Raw genomic sequence first — 12,310 nt, 5'->3', positions numbered from 1 at the left:
TTTTATTGTAGTTGAAAGCATTAAACTTGAACGAACTATATTTTTTTTTTGTTTTGCTAGGTTTGCACTTCAAAGTATTAAACCTAGTATTAAATAATGTTAAACATTTTGTTTACTACTATGTGTTAAATTAATGTTTGAACTTAACTTTATTGCAATACAACTTTTGTGGATGTGTGGTTAAATTAGATCTTGTTTGAGATATGATTGATTTTTTTTAAGCCGGTTATAATCGACTATATTTACAAAATAATTGCTAAATTGTATATTTTAATATGACACTATAAAAGTGTTGCCTATAAACTATGACTACACATTTTAAGTGTTCCGATTGATTCATATTTAGGGAAACAAGTAATAATTGTAGCCACCTATGACAATAATTAAAAAACGTTTTTTTATCTGCCACAAAAATGTTCCCAAAGATCAAGAAAAAATGTCTCCTTAGACAAACGCTCGCATCGAAGATGCTTGAAAAACATCCCATTTTTTAGGCAACTTTTACCCATATTCAATTGTTGGTGGAAAGGATAAATGTTGAGTTGATATTAAGTATATAAGTCATGGACAAAGAATGACAAAGAATGCTTATGCCGGAAGTGGTTGTTTCATGCCAACAAAATCATCAAATAATAGTCCAATGTCATTAGTACTTTTAGGTTGACAATGCGATAAGAATATAATTGACTGATAATAAATCAAATTGGCATTTAACAATATTAATAATATTTTCAAATAAGAGATTGAACAAGACTACTTCAATAAGTGTCATCTCCTTAACTCCACTTTTTTTTAGGTGCGTCATGGTTTTATTCATATATGATATGATAGAGAGATATATAGAATAAAGATTATAAATAGTGGAAAAAATGATTTAACTATATTACAATATAAACATATAGTAATTAGCATAGAAATTGTGTTATGTTAGAAAAACCTACAATTTTGATGATTGTAGAAATGAACTTTTTTGGAAGCTAAGGTGAAACCCTAAACTTCTTCTCAATTTTCTTTTCAATTTCACCAACTCATCTTTGTCACTTCTCCCTTCAAACATGAAAAACAGGATATTGTTTATTCAGTTGATTTCATGTGAAGAATCAACAATTATGTTGGTTGGTCTTCTTTGTATACTTATCAAAGAGTAATATGCTCCACTTGGCCCTTTAGACAACAAAGATGAATGTGTTCCATTCTCAACAACACTTCCCTTATCCAAAACAGCAATAAAATCACAGTTTTGGATAGTACTCAATCTATGTGCTACAACCACACTTGTCCTTCCAACCATGACCTTATCTAAAGTGTCTTGGACTAATTTCTCTGATTGACTATCGAGTGCACTTGTTGCTTCATCCAAAAGCAACACGTCTGGATTCTTTAATATAGCTCTAGCTATTGCAATTCTTTGTTTTTGACCACCACTAAGTTGAACTCCTCTATCACCACACAGTGTATCATAACCATCTTTTAAGCTTGATATGAAATCATGAGCATTTGCAGCCTTTGATGCCTCTATAATTTCACTCTCATCAACCTTATCACCATATGATCCATATGCAATATTTTCTTTTATGGTACCACCAAACAATGTTGGTTCTTGACTCACAAGTGCAATGTGTTTCCTTAATGACCTTAGATTATAAGTTTTTATGTCTCTGCCATCAATTGTCACTATCCCTTCAAGTGGATCATAGAACCTCTCAATTAGTCCTATGATCGTTGATTTCCCAGAACCACTTTTCCCAACCAGAGCTGTCGATTTTCCAGCATCAATTTTAATCGAGAATCCTTGAAAAATCATCACATTAGGTCTTGACGGATATGCAAAATATACATCACAAAATTCAATTTTTCCTATTAAGTTTTTAGCTTTGTAACCTTCTATTTCATCAGGCTTGATTTTCGTATACCTATCAAGGATTGTGAAAACCGACCCAATGGCATCGTAACCTTTGGCAAGATCATTCGTCATGCTACCAGCATCAGCGATAACTTTTCCGGTACTTACCAAAATTAAGAAAGTCTTAAATAACGCCTTAGCTGAGATATAACCTTGCGACACAAGTTTCCCACCATACCAAAAGCTCAAAGCATAACTACATAATTTGATACTTTGTGCACATGCAAGTCCAATGCCAGCAAACCAAGATTGTCTAATACTTTCATGACTTGGGCCTTGTTGGGATTTTTCAAGCATTTTGAGAATTATATCTTGAGATGAAAAAGCATTGATGGTTCTTAGATTTGAAACAGCTTCAGCAGCTATTTTGCTACATTCATCTTGGGCCTTGACGGCTTTGTTTGACATATTCTTAAGAAGGACAAACCTCGTGTAGAAACAATATATGATAATTGGCTGAGCTGCTATCATAACAATGGCTAATCTCCATGCAATAAGTAGGCCCATTGTGAATGCTATTACAACTGCTGAAATTGTTTGTATCACTAGAGACAATCTATCACCCACCAAAGATCTTACCTGTGTAAGTGTTAAAAAAAGAATTTAATAGGGATGCACACTATTAATGTAAAATAGTTTTACGTCGTCATCTATTGAGAACTCATGATATTATCATGAAAGTTCACTCTGTAATCACTATTGAAAAATTCAAATTTTATATTTGAACACCCTTTAACTTTATACGCCTATTCAATACTTTATTTTTTATCTATCTTTCTCTTTTTATCACATCAACAACGTATTACATATGTCACATCAGTCTCTCTATCTCTTTCTCTCTCAAGGTGTCAAAGGGTTTTTGAGTTACTATCAATGTTTTTCCTTAAAAATAACCATAAATTGTTTAATTCTTATTAGACGTCTATATATAATAGTTTACACCGACAATGCATGTCCTCTTTTCTAACAAATAATAATATCATATGTAACTATACATTTCTCAAAATGCTCTAAAAAAATACACCCTTCAAAATGACGAACAGTAACAATTATTAGTGACAGAAAAAAGAACTACTTTATGGAAAGATGGTTGTCTAATTGGGGCAAATACAATGAAGCTAATATGAAAAGCTAATCCAAAATCTAAAATCCATTTTTAAAATTTGTGATTTCAGTGGTAAATACATTGATATGAAAAGATAAAAGAGCAATTTTTAAATTTGTGTCAAATGCATTGTTTGTTATATGTTGATATCACACACATTATTAGGTCCAACATGTTTTGCAAACTCAATCACATATATCGAGTATATTTATTTTTCTAGAGAAATAGCATTTTTCTTATTTAATTCTCATTTTTAAAATTCAATGCTAATTTGAATGTTGATTACCCTTGTAATTTTTATATTATATGTCTCTAACATAAAATAAAAATTTAAAATAAAATAAAACTGAGAAGACATACCACATTGGCTTCTTTGGCAAGTCTAGAGCAAACAGAACCTGTAGAATTTTGATCTTCATCAAACCAACCAACTTCAAAAGTGAGTATCTTAGAAAACATCTTTTCTCTAACCCTCTTAGTCAAGTACTCTCCCATGTAAGCAAAGCTATAATGTTGAAGCACATTAACAACCATTGAGATAACAGCCAAACCTAGAAAACAAAGTGCATAAATCCTAATTTGCTTCTTGATCTCATCATGATCCTTCAAAAAATAAACCGATATAACCGACCCTATTCCAAATGAAAACATAGGTTGAACTGCACCGAATAAAACCGCATTTATACAACCCAAACATGCTTGCTTCCATTCAAGCACATTCATTTCCAACAACCTTCGAAAGGAAGGAACCTCAACCTTCTTGTTTTTACTATTATCATTATTATCATCATCAACTACAAATTTAGTAACAACATCTTCAACAACATCTCGCGTTGTTGAGTTGAAAGAGTTAGATGGACTCACGAGTCTACAACTACTCATTTTTTGCATGTGATCTTTATTCATGAGGCTTTCATCGGTTTGGTCCTTTTTTGTTTGTTGGAGACGAACAAGGGAGGCGTAAAGAGAATTGTCATTTTGCATAAGGCTTTCATGCGATCCTGTTTCCATGATCATACCATTTTGAACAACCGCAATGATGTCTGCATTTTGGATGGTGGATAAGCGGTGAGCAATGATGATGGTGGTGCGTCCAACGGTGGCTTTGTCTAAAGCTTGTTGGACAACTCTTTCGGATTCAGAATCGAGTGCACTTGTTGCTTCATCTAGCAATAGAATTTTTGGCATTTTTATTATAGCTCTTGCAATGGCAATCCTTTGCTTTTGCCCCCCTGACATTTGAACTCCTCTCTCCCCAACCTGTAGTAGTAAAGATGCAGCTAATAATGTGTCAGCCATCAAGTAGGAATAAAAGAATTTTAATTGTGAATAAGTTAATTTGAGGAGCAATTTTTACTTAGATAGAAACTCAAATAAAATTTATTTAGGCACACACAAATGTAAAAAATTAAAAGAGAAATGATTTAGTTGCATTATTTAAATCTCTTATCTTTCAATTTTTTTCATTTGTAAATGTGTACTTAAAAAAAAAATTGATTTGGGGTTGTGCCCAAATTAGAATTTCTATAATTTGAGAAAGGATGGGAATATTCTTGCATAAACTACCAATGGATAATTAAGTCTGATAGAGTAGCCATTGTTTGTAATAATTAATTGGGTCATGTTAACCGGTGCCCCGGCCGGTTAAGAAACCTAAAAAAAGAAATTTTAAAATGAAAATAACACTTTTTATGCTTTTGAGGAGTTGACAACACAAGTTTCAATGTAATACTTACTACATTTGCTTTCTTAACCAGTGCACTAGGGACACCGGTTAACATTACCCTAATTAATTTAGGGAAAGTCAACTACTGACGTCTCCTTGAATCACTTCAACTACCCAAATCATCTTTATAATTTGATTTGTGCTGAGAACTTACATTTTGAATTTATAGTCACTAAAATACTTGACAAAAAAAAAAAATGGAATTATTCGTTCTACTTATGCCTCAGTGTTGTTTTCATTTATTCCGTTAGGATAATATCATAAGAAACTAGCCCTAACATGAGTATCATATTCTAGGAAAATTTCACTAATTACTCATATTTGGTTAGTAACATAGTTCCAATTAAGCATATTTGGTTTATAACATATTGACAAAAGCAATCAACACTAACCTGAGTATCATATCCTTTTGGCAACATGGAAATGAAATTATGAGCATTTGAAGCTTTAGCAGCATCCACAACATCTTCAAATGTAGCATCCTCTCTTCCAAAAAGTATATTCTCCTTAATACTTGTTGCAAACAAAGCAGGTTCTTGACTCACTAAACCCATTTGAGACCTAAGCCACTTTAATTGCATTTTATGAATGGCAACTCCATCAAGAAGAATCTCTCCACCAATTGGATCATAAAATCTTTGCAAAAGTGATACAACTGTTGATTTTCCTGAACCACTTCCTCCTACTAATGCCACTGTTTTTCCTGATGGAACCTTTAAGCAAAAATCTTTTAAGATCACACTTTCTGGTCTTGATGGATACACAAATTCAACATGGTTGAATTCAACTTCCCCTGACACTTTCTCTAGAATTTCACCTTCCATGTTTTTAGAATCTATTTTTGGAACTCTTTTTATCATTTCCATTATTCTTTCTCCTGCAACACTTGCTTCTGAGAAGTACTTCACATTTGATAGACCAGCTCCTAAAGCCCTGCCACATAAGAAAAAAATATATAATTAAGATTGTAGCATCGACACTTCTGATTAAAGGTGTGTCCAGTGTTTGTCATGTGTCAGTGTCAACACTGACACATGTGATTACATTAAAATGATTCATTTTCTCTCAAATTGATTACATGTGTCATCGATCAGTCTGTGTTAGTTTCGTGACAGTGTTTGTACTTCACAAATTAACTAAAAAAGTCACCACTTAAGCACATGGTTTTAAATTGCGATCACGTAAGGATCCTTGATACTTTGAGAATTACATGAAATATGACCGACGAGTTGTCCATAATTGCCAGAGACTTTAAAACCATGATAACACGGCCACAATCGTCATCGCATACCATATTTTAAAACCCTGCTTAAACTTTAATCCCACAAAGTATGAAACTTTTGAGCTGACAAAAGTAGAAAAAGTTTACTTACTGATAAAAAATTAGAGACGGAAAAATTGAAATTGATCTGCAATCGTGGCATTTGTAAAATTTATATGAGACCCACATGATTTGGTGGGACCCATGTGAATTTTAACCAATCAAAGAGAGTGTGTTGGAAAATGTGTGTTAGAATGTGTGTTGCTAAGATTTCTCGATAGATAAAGGGTAAAGGTATACTTACGATCCACCAAGTGCTATTGAATATCCAACAGCAAATACAGTACCACCTTTAGCACCATGATACATGACCATTCTACTACCATAATAGGACATAAACGACCATACAGCAAAAACAAGACCATTGCTTCCTATGCCTAAGCCTTTAGCTAAGCCTTGTTTCAATCCCAACTTCACTGATCCTTCCAAAGCATTAGAGAAAGCAGTTATGGTTTTGCTTTCTCCTGCAAAGGAATAAACAGTTCTAATTGAAGATATTGCTTGATCTGCTATTGTACCGGCTTTATTGTACTCTTCTCTCATTTTTCTAGCCAATCCCATCGAAATTCTTCCATACATGATACCAGGAATCACAAGTAGTACCACAAAAGGGAACCCAACAATTGCCAATCTCCATAACAATGCAAATGCCACTATGTAGCTTCCAATGAAAATAGATGTATTCATCACAAAATTTGGAACCTATGTAGTTTTCAAGTAACAAGAAATTAACTAAAAGTTATGGTCACAAAATATAATTAAAGAAAATTTAATATAAACTAGGTCTTTAAATAGACTTAAAAATGGCCAAGTCAAACCCTTAAAAAGGAACATTCTTTCCCTCCTTCGAAGTCACTTCGGAAGGTAATTATGAAAAAAAATAGAAACTTTTTATTAAAGGCATGCTAACTAGTGCTCTCAAGATTCTAGTTAAGGAAACAAAAAAAAAAAAGATTTGTATTGAACAAAGCATTTCTTAGACTTTTAAAAGTTTGTTTACGCAAGTTTCAAGATATCTTTATTATATTTGTTTCTTTAACTAGTGTCATAAGAACACTAATTAACATTCTCCTTTTTTTAGTTATACGAAACTATACTTCCCGGCAGAAACACAGTTATTTTACCCTCCATACACATGTAGATTTTTGAAACGTCGAGGGTAGAAAAAGAAGTTCTCTTTAAAAATAGTTTGTGTCAAGTAATAGACTAGATAAAGACCTTGGACTTTTATAACTTGTCGGACCTTTTTAATCTATGATATTTAGATAAATAGTAAATAGTTTATATTTACGTCGTAAATATATTCTCACTTACTCTAGAAGTTACTAAAGATAAAACATTATGTAGAATATTCTGTTTGTAATTAAGTGTATAATCCCCTATATAATAGATATTATGTAGTGTTATTCAATCACACAGTTTTCTATCTTATTCAACATAATCAAAGTCTGGTGTGCGTGACTTCGTATTTACATCCCTATATAGAAATAAAAATTGATATATAAAGTAAAACAAATATCACTTTTTATACCTTTTCACTAAGAACATCTTGAATTACTAGGATGTCGTTAGAGACACTTATGATTACTTCTGTTGTGCTTGTAACATGCAAATCAAAGTATGCTATTTCTTGTCTTAGAACTGCTTTTAGATACCTAGCTCTCATTCTTGCTGCTTGTCTTTCACCTGTTCTTGTCCAACAATAACCCTCTGAAGTTCCTCACAAAGTAAAAAAAAGGGTACAATGTTAATACTTGTGTATCATATTTAATGAATAAATTATCAATTTAGTCTATAAAATAAAATAGGAAAATGTTAACCAGTGCTCCCGGGCACTGGTTAAGTGCTCCCGGGCACTGGTTAAGACGTTTAAATGGCAATGAAAATATGTGTAATCAATGCATCAGAAATCGAAATATTTGACTTTTTTATAAAATAATTTCTTCTTTTGAAATCCTTAAAGAGTGCCCCGAAAGCACTCGTTAACAAGACCCAATAAAATATCACTTTCTCTCCGATATAAGCCATGACGTATATTAAGTTGTATATGAAATTTATTATTTCAACCCATCATGTTAGTCTTTAACATCTTAGTATATGTGGTGACAAATTTTATTTTTTTTCTTTTGGTTACTCTTATTCTCTTTTTTTTGTTACTGACAATTTGTATATACTTTTAGGCACTACCTATTAATATTTAAATATCATTTAGAAATTAAATTATAGAGAAGTAAAAACCAAAATAGTAACAAAACTGAAAACTCACCTAGGAAGCAAGCAACAGAAGAGGCACATGCCAAATATAACAAAACAGTAGCATTCTGCATCACAAAGTTAATAAAGTCAAATTAAAATGAGCTACTATTGTTTTCGTTAATGTTCTCTCATGAAGAAACTGTTATAAAATTTAGGGTTAAATAAGTTTTTTATAAGTTTTTCTTCCTATAAATATATAGTTAATTTTGCAAGTCCTCATAAAAAAATGACATGTTTTGATCGCTATAAAAATTTCAGTGCAAAGTTGTAGTGCGCGTAAGAAACTCTTTTATGAAAAATTATAATTTTTTAACATGTTATGGATTAAATGTGAATTTTTTCAAGCGCCAAAATTTTAAGATAAAAGTAATAAATATTTGGACCTAAAATTCAAATTTTGAGCTAATTTTTTCGTGGATGAACATTCTATAATGTTCTAAATAAATATGTAAAAAATCATTCAAAAATTGAAAATATTAAGCATAATTAAACAAATTTTAATTTTACAAGGACTAAAATTATGTGTTAAAATTTTTTATAAGGGATGTCACTTTTTTTATTAGGACTAAAAATAAAATTGATTATATTTATATGGACCAAAAGCTTATTTAACCTAGAATTTATGTAATTAAAAGGTCACACTTGTTTTCATCATAAAATCAATCATGCAAATGTATGACGATTGAAATCAACACCATTAGTCATTTTCTTAATAACCAAGCAAAACTAAAAAATGAAATTTTATATGAGAAGGAGGGAGTAATTAAAAGGTCACACATGTTTTCATCATAGAATCAATCATGGTGTGACCCCAACAAACACTTCATTCTTTTACTAGGTTTTTGTCTTTTCCCCACATGCATATGTTTGTTAAGAAAAATCTAAGCAATGGATTTAAATGAATCCAATGACCGGGGATTTAGATTCTCTCTATTGAAAATTCTCTCAAGTTTTCTCCATTTTGACTAGGTCGTTGGATTATCTAAAAATTGAGATTTTGCTAGAGAAAATAAACCGTGAGTTAACATCTTCTCAATTTTATTTTATTTTAAAAATGAAGGCATATGTTACTATAGTTTGATTTATTTATTTTTTGAAAGACTATAGTTTGATTTATAAGAGCCAAGTATGTTTTTTTTGACAAAGGAGCCAAGTATGTGTCACTAGATTTGAAAGTATACAATTTTATACACTAGAATATATGATAATAATAGTCTTCTATTTTTTGTAAAAAAAAAAAAAAAAACTTCTATTTCTTTTGAGAAAAGAAAAAAATATATAGTCTCTACTCGGAGAGGGACCCGATTAGATTAATCAAACAATTGAGATTTTTTCTTTCAATAAAAAAAAAACAATTGAGATTTTATTAAGAGAGAGAGAGAGAGAGAGAGGAGGGAGAGGGAGAAGGAGAGAGAGAACCTCATTGATGCTATGGACAAAATTGTTCTTTGATGGGCCAGAATTAGCACCAATAGAGTTCATAATTCTGCTTAAGAAAAGCAGAAGCAAAGGGGTCATTAGTCCATCACCAATGGCACCAATCAAACCAAAAACCATGAAAAAACAATCAAGAACATCAGCATGCATGAAAATGGACTTAAAAGAACCATTCTTCTTTTTCTTAACATTAATGGAAACATTTTTCTCATCACCACCACCCATTTGCAACAACAACAACAAGTACTCTTTCTATTGTGATGACAAGAAAAAGCAACCAAATAGAGTAAGATTTTTCTGACAACTATATTATATATTTGTACTTGGTTCCAAAACCAAGCTTTAAATTGTTTTGTTTGTTATATGCTATGTTCTAATGTTTTTGTGTGATTTTATAGGTAAAGAGAGGGGTAGCACGTGGATTACATTAGGGTGTCAATGTCATGTGACATTGATCAACCATAATGTTACAAGGGTATAAAAAGACAAAAAATTATTTAAATTTTTTTTATCCTTTTATATACTTATGACATTGTGATTGACTAATGTCACATGATATTTCCCCTCAAAAAAAAAAATGTCACATGATATTTATACTCGAATGTTATCCAAGTGTTTTCTTAAAGGGAGAGTGGGAAGGAGGGTGTGGAGTGGTGGTGGAGTCATGAAGAAAAAAAAGTAAAGAAAAAGGGTTTGAATGATTCATGACAACACGTGGATGATAAGAAAAAAGCATTTTTATAAGGAAAACATTTTTCAAAAAGGGTGGTCTATGATGATAAGAAAACATTTTTCTCATCACCGCCACCCATTGGCCATGTTAAGGAAAAAGCAACCTTTCAAAAAAGAAAAAAGAAAAAGCAACCAAATAGTAGACTTTTAATTAAAAAAATAATTCTCTTTTCTTAATTCAATAATTTTTAATTAAAAGAAAATAAATGCTTTCGTTTTAACCTATTCAATTAAAAATTTGAATTTTTTAGGTTGGATATTGTTTTCGCTCTTTCGGCACGTAAACGATATCTTTATGTCTCTGCTTTCGTAGTAGACTTTTTTTAAATTGCAAAATAGAAGTTTCAAAACAAATACTTTTTATTCTAGTTACAGTTAAAAAGGCGTGCAACTACATGAGGTCCGTCGGTACAACGGTCTCCTCGTTTTAGACTCAAGTAAGACTACTCAGACATGATAAAATAACATTTCTAAATTTATCTTTGATGAATTCATAGTAAAAATCAAGTAAAAGAATAAAACCTGTCAATTGATGGATTCTCTAAATTAAAGTAATAATAGAAAAATGCTATTCACACTTCACTCAATACTAGGAAACACTCAAAATTAAAACAATATATGTTGCGGCATGACAGCTCTTCTTGCCGAACAAGCAATAATTGGAATCCACGACTGAAAAATCAAAGTACGGCACCGAACAGCTACGATTCAATTGAAATCCACGATTGAAATCAAAGTAAAGGCAGCAATTTAGATATAAATTATGTAGCCGCCACTTGAAATAAAGGAAATGGCCATAGTAACAAGAATTCTTGTTTTAGGCAATTTCAATTTCATAGCTACCGCAGTAACAAGAATTATCCCAAAAAAATTTTTTTGCTATACTAATATTATCGTTATTTAACCGAGCAATTTGACTCAAGTGATTAATGAACTTAACCAAAAACGAATCTTTTGAAAGAACTTAGATTCGATTCTTGGATGGAACAATTATTGATCAGACTATTGAATTACTAGGCCTCCTAGAAACCGGAGGGTTAACGCAAAAGAATTGAAAAAAAAAAAATACTCCCTCCGTTCTTTAATATAAGAATACTTTATAAAAATTACGGGTATTAAAAAAAGTTGTTGGAGTAATTAATTTGTCTTAAAAGTGTGTTAGTATTACTAAATTACCCTTGATGTATAAATGTATTTAAAAATTTGTAGATAGTCTTATAAAGGGACAAACATTTTTTTTAATTAGTCTTGTAATTAGGGATGGATGGAGTATTACAAATAAAATATTAGAAAGTACTTTTAACTATTTATTATTCTTTCTTATTTTAATTGTTCAATTTATCTTTCTTGTAAATTAATGAAAGATAATTTTGTAAACCAACCTGTAATTTCTCTTTCACATACAAAATTAATTACATTTTTTAATTTATGTGAAAGGGTCAACATGACATAATTTGGGATGGACGGACATAATAAATCAACAAGACATAATAAGTAAAAACTTCATAAGTTACTAATCGACTAACTTTCGAAAGAAATGAGGCTAAAATCATAAAAACAAAAATGATTAAGTTAAATAATTTTTTTATCTCTATTCTATATAAGAGAAAATTAAAAAATTGATCGTGACTTATAAATAAATAAAAACGAAAAAGATTAATTTTTTTTTTAAAAAAAAATTTCAACCCATCGGGCCATCCCACCAGGTTTTATCATTCTTATTGACAATGTGTTGATCCATCCCTAAATTATAACTAGTTGTAACACGTTGGTTAATGTTAGACCCGCTTGGTCGGAGCGTGTGCACAAATGTTAATTTTGAAAAGATAA

The 12,310-nt window shown here is 31.0% G+C and overlaps 1 protein-coding gene across 1 annotated transcript; it reads right to left on the bottom strand.

The window, feature by feature from the left end:
• Positions 1–840: 840 nt before the first annotated feature.
• LOC146912264 (ABC transporter B family member 15-like) lies at positions 841–10,113 on the bottom strand. The gene is made up of 7 exons (XM_085720240.1): positions 9,731–10,113; positions 8,322–8,376; positions 7,587–7,765; positions 6,300–6,757; positions 5,127–5,667; positions 3,369–4,268; positions 841–2,482 (listed from the first exon to the last, which is right to left on the bottom strand). The coding sequence occupies exons 1-7, from the start codon at positions 9,971–9,973 to the stop codon at positions 1,079–1,081; spliced, it is 3,780 nt and encodes a 1,259-aa protein (XP_085576366.1). The 5' UTR covers positions 9,974–10,113; the 3' UTR covers positions 841–1,078.
• Positions 10,114–12,310: the final 2,197 nt, after the last annotated feature.

The sequence above is a fragment of the Medicago sativa genome, chromosome 6, assembly GCF_051527215.1.
Source record: "Medicago sativa cultivar Bolivia chromosome 6, Bolivia_mono, whole genome shotgun sequence".
Classification (NCBI taxonomy): Eukaryota; Viridiplantae; Streptophyta; class Magnoliopsida; order Fabales; family Fabaceae; genus Medicago; species Medicago sativa.
The sequence above is the reverse complement of the archived record's forward strand: the minus strand, read 5'-3'. Positions and strand labels throughout refer to the sequence as shown.

Bases quoted from the DNA above. Each gene is read 5' to 3' on its own strand.
- LOC146912264 (XM_085720240.1), bottom strand. From the start codon at position 9,973: ATGGGTGGTGGTGATGAGAAAAATGTTTCCATTAATGTTAAGAAAAAG. The intron at 8,377-9,730 runs GTTCTCTCTCTC...TTTGTGATGCAG, and splicing joins TTGTCCATAGCATCAATGAG to AATGCTACTGTTTTGTTATA. The intron at 6,758-7,586 runs GTATAAAAAGTG...AAAACTACATAG, and splicing joins AAGATGTTCTTAGTGAAAAG to GTTCCAAATTTTGTGATGAA.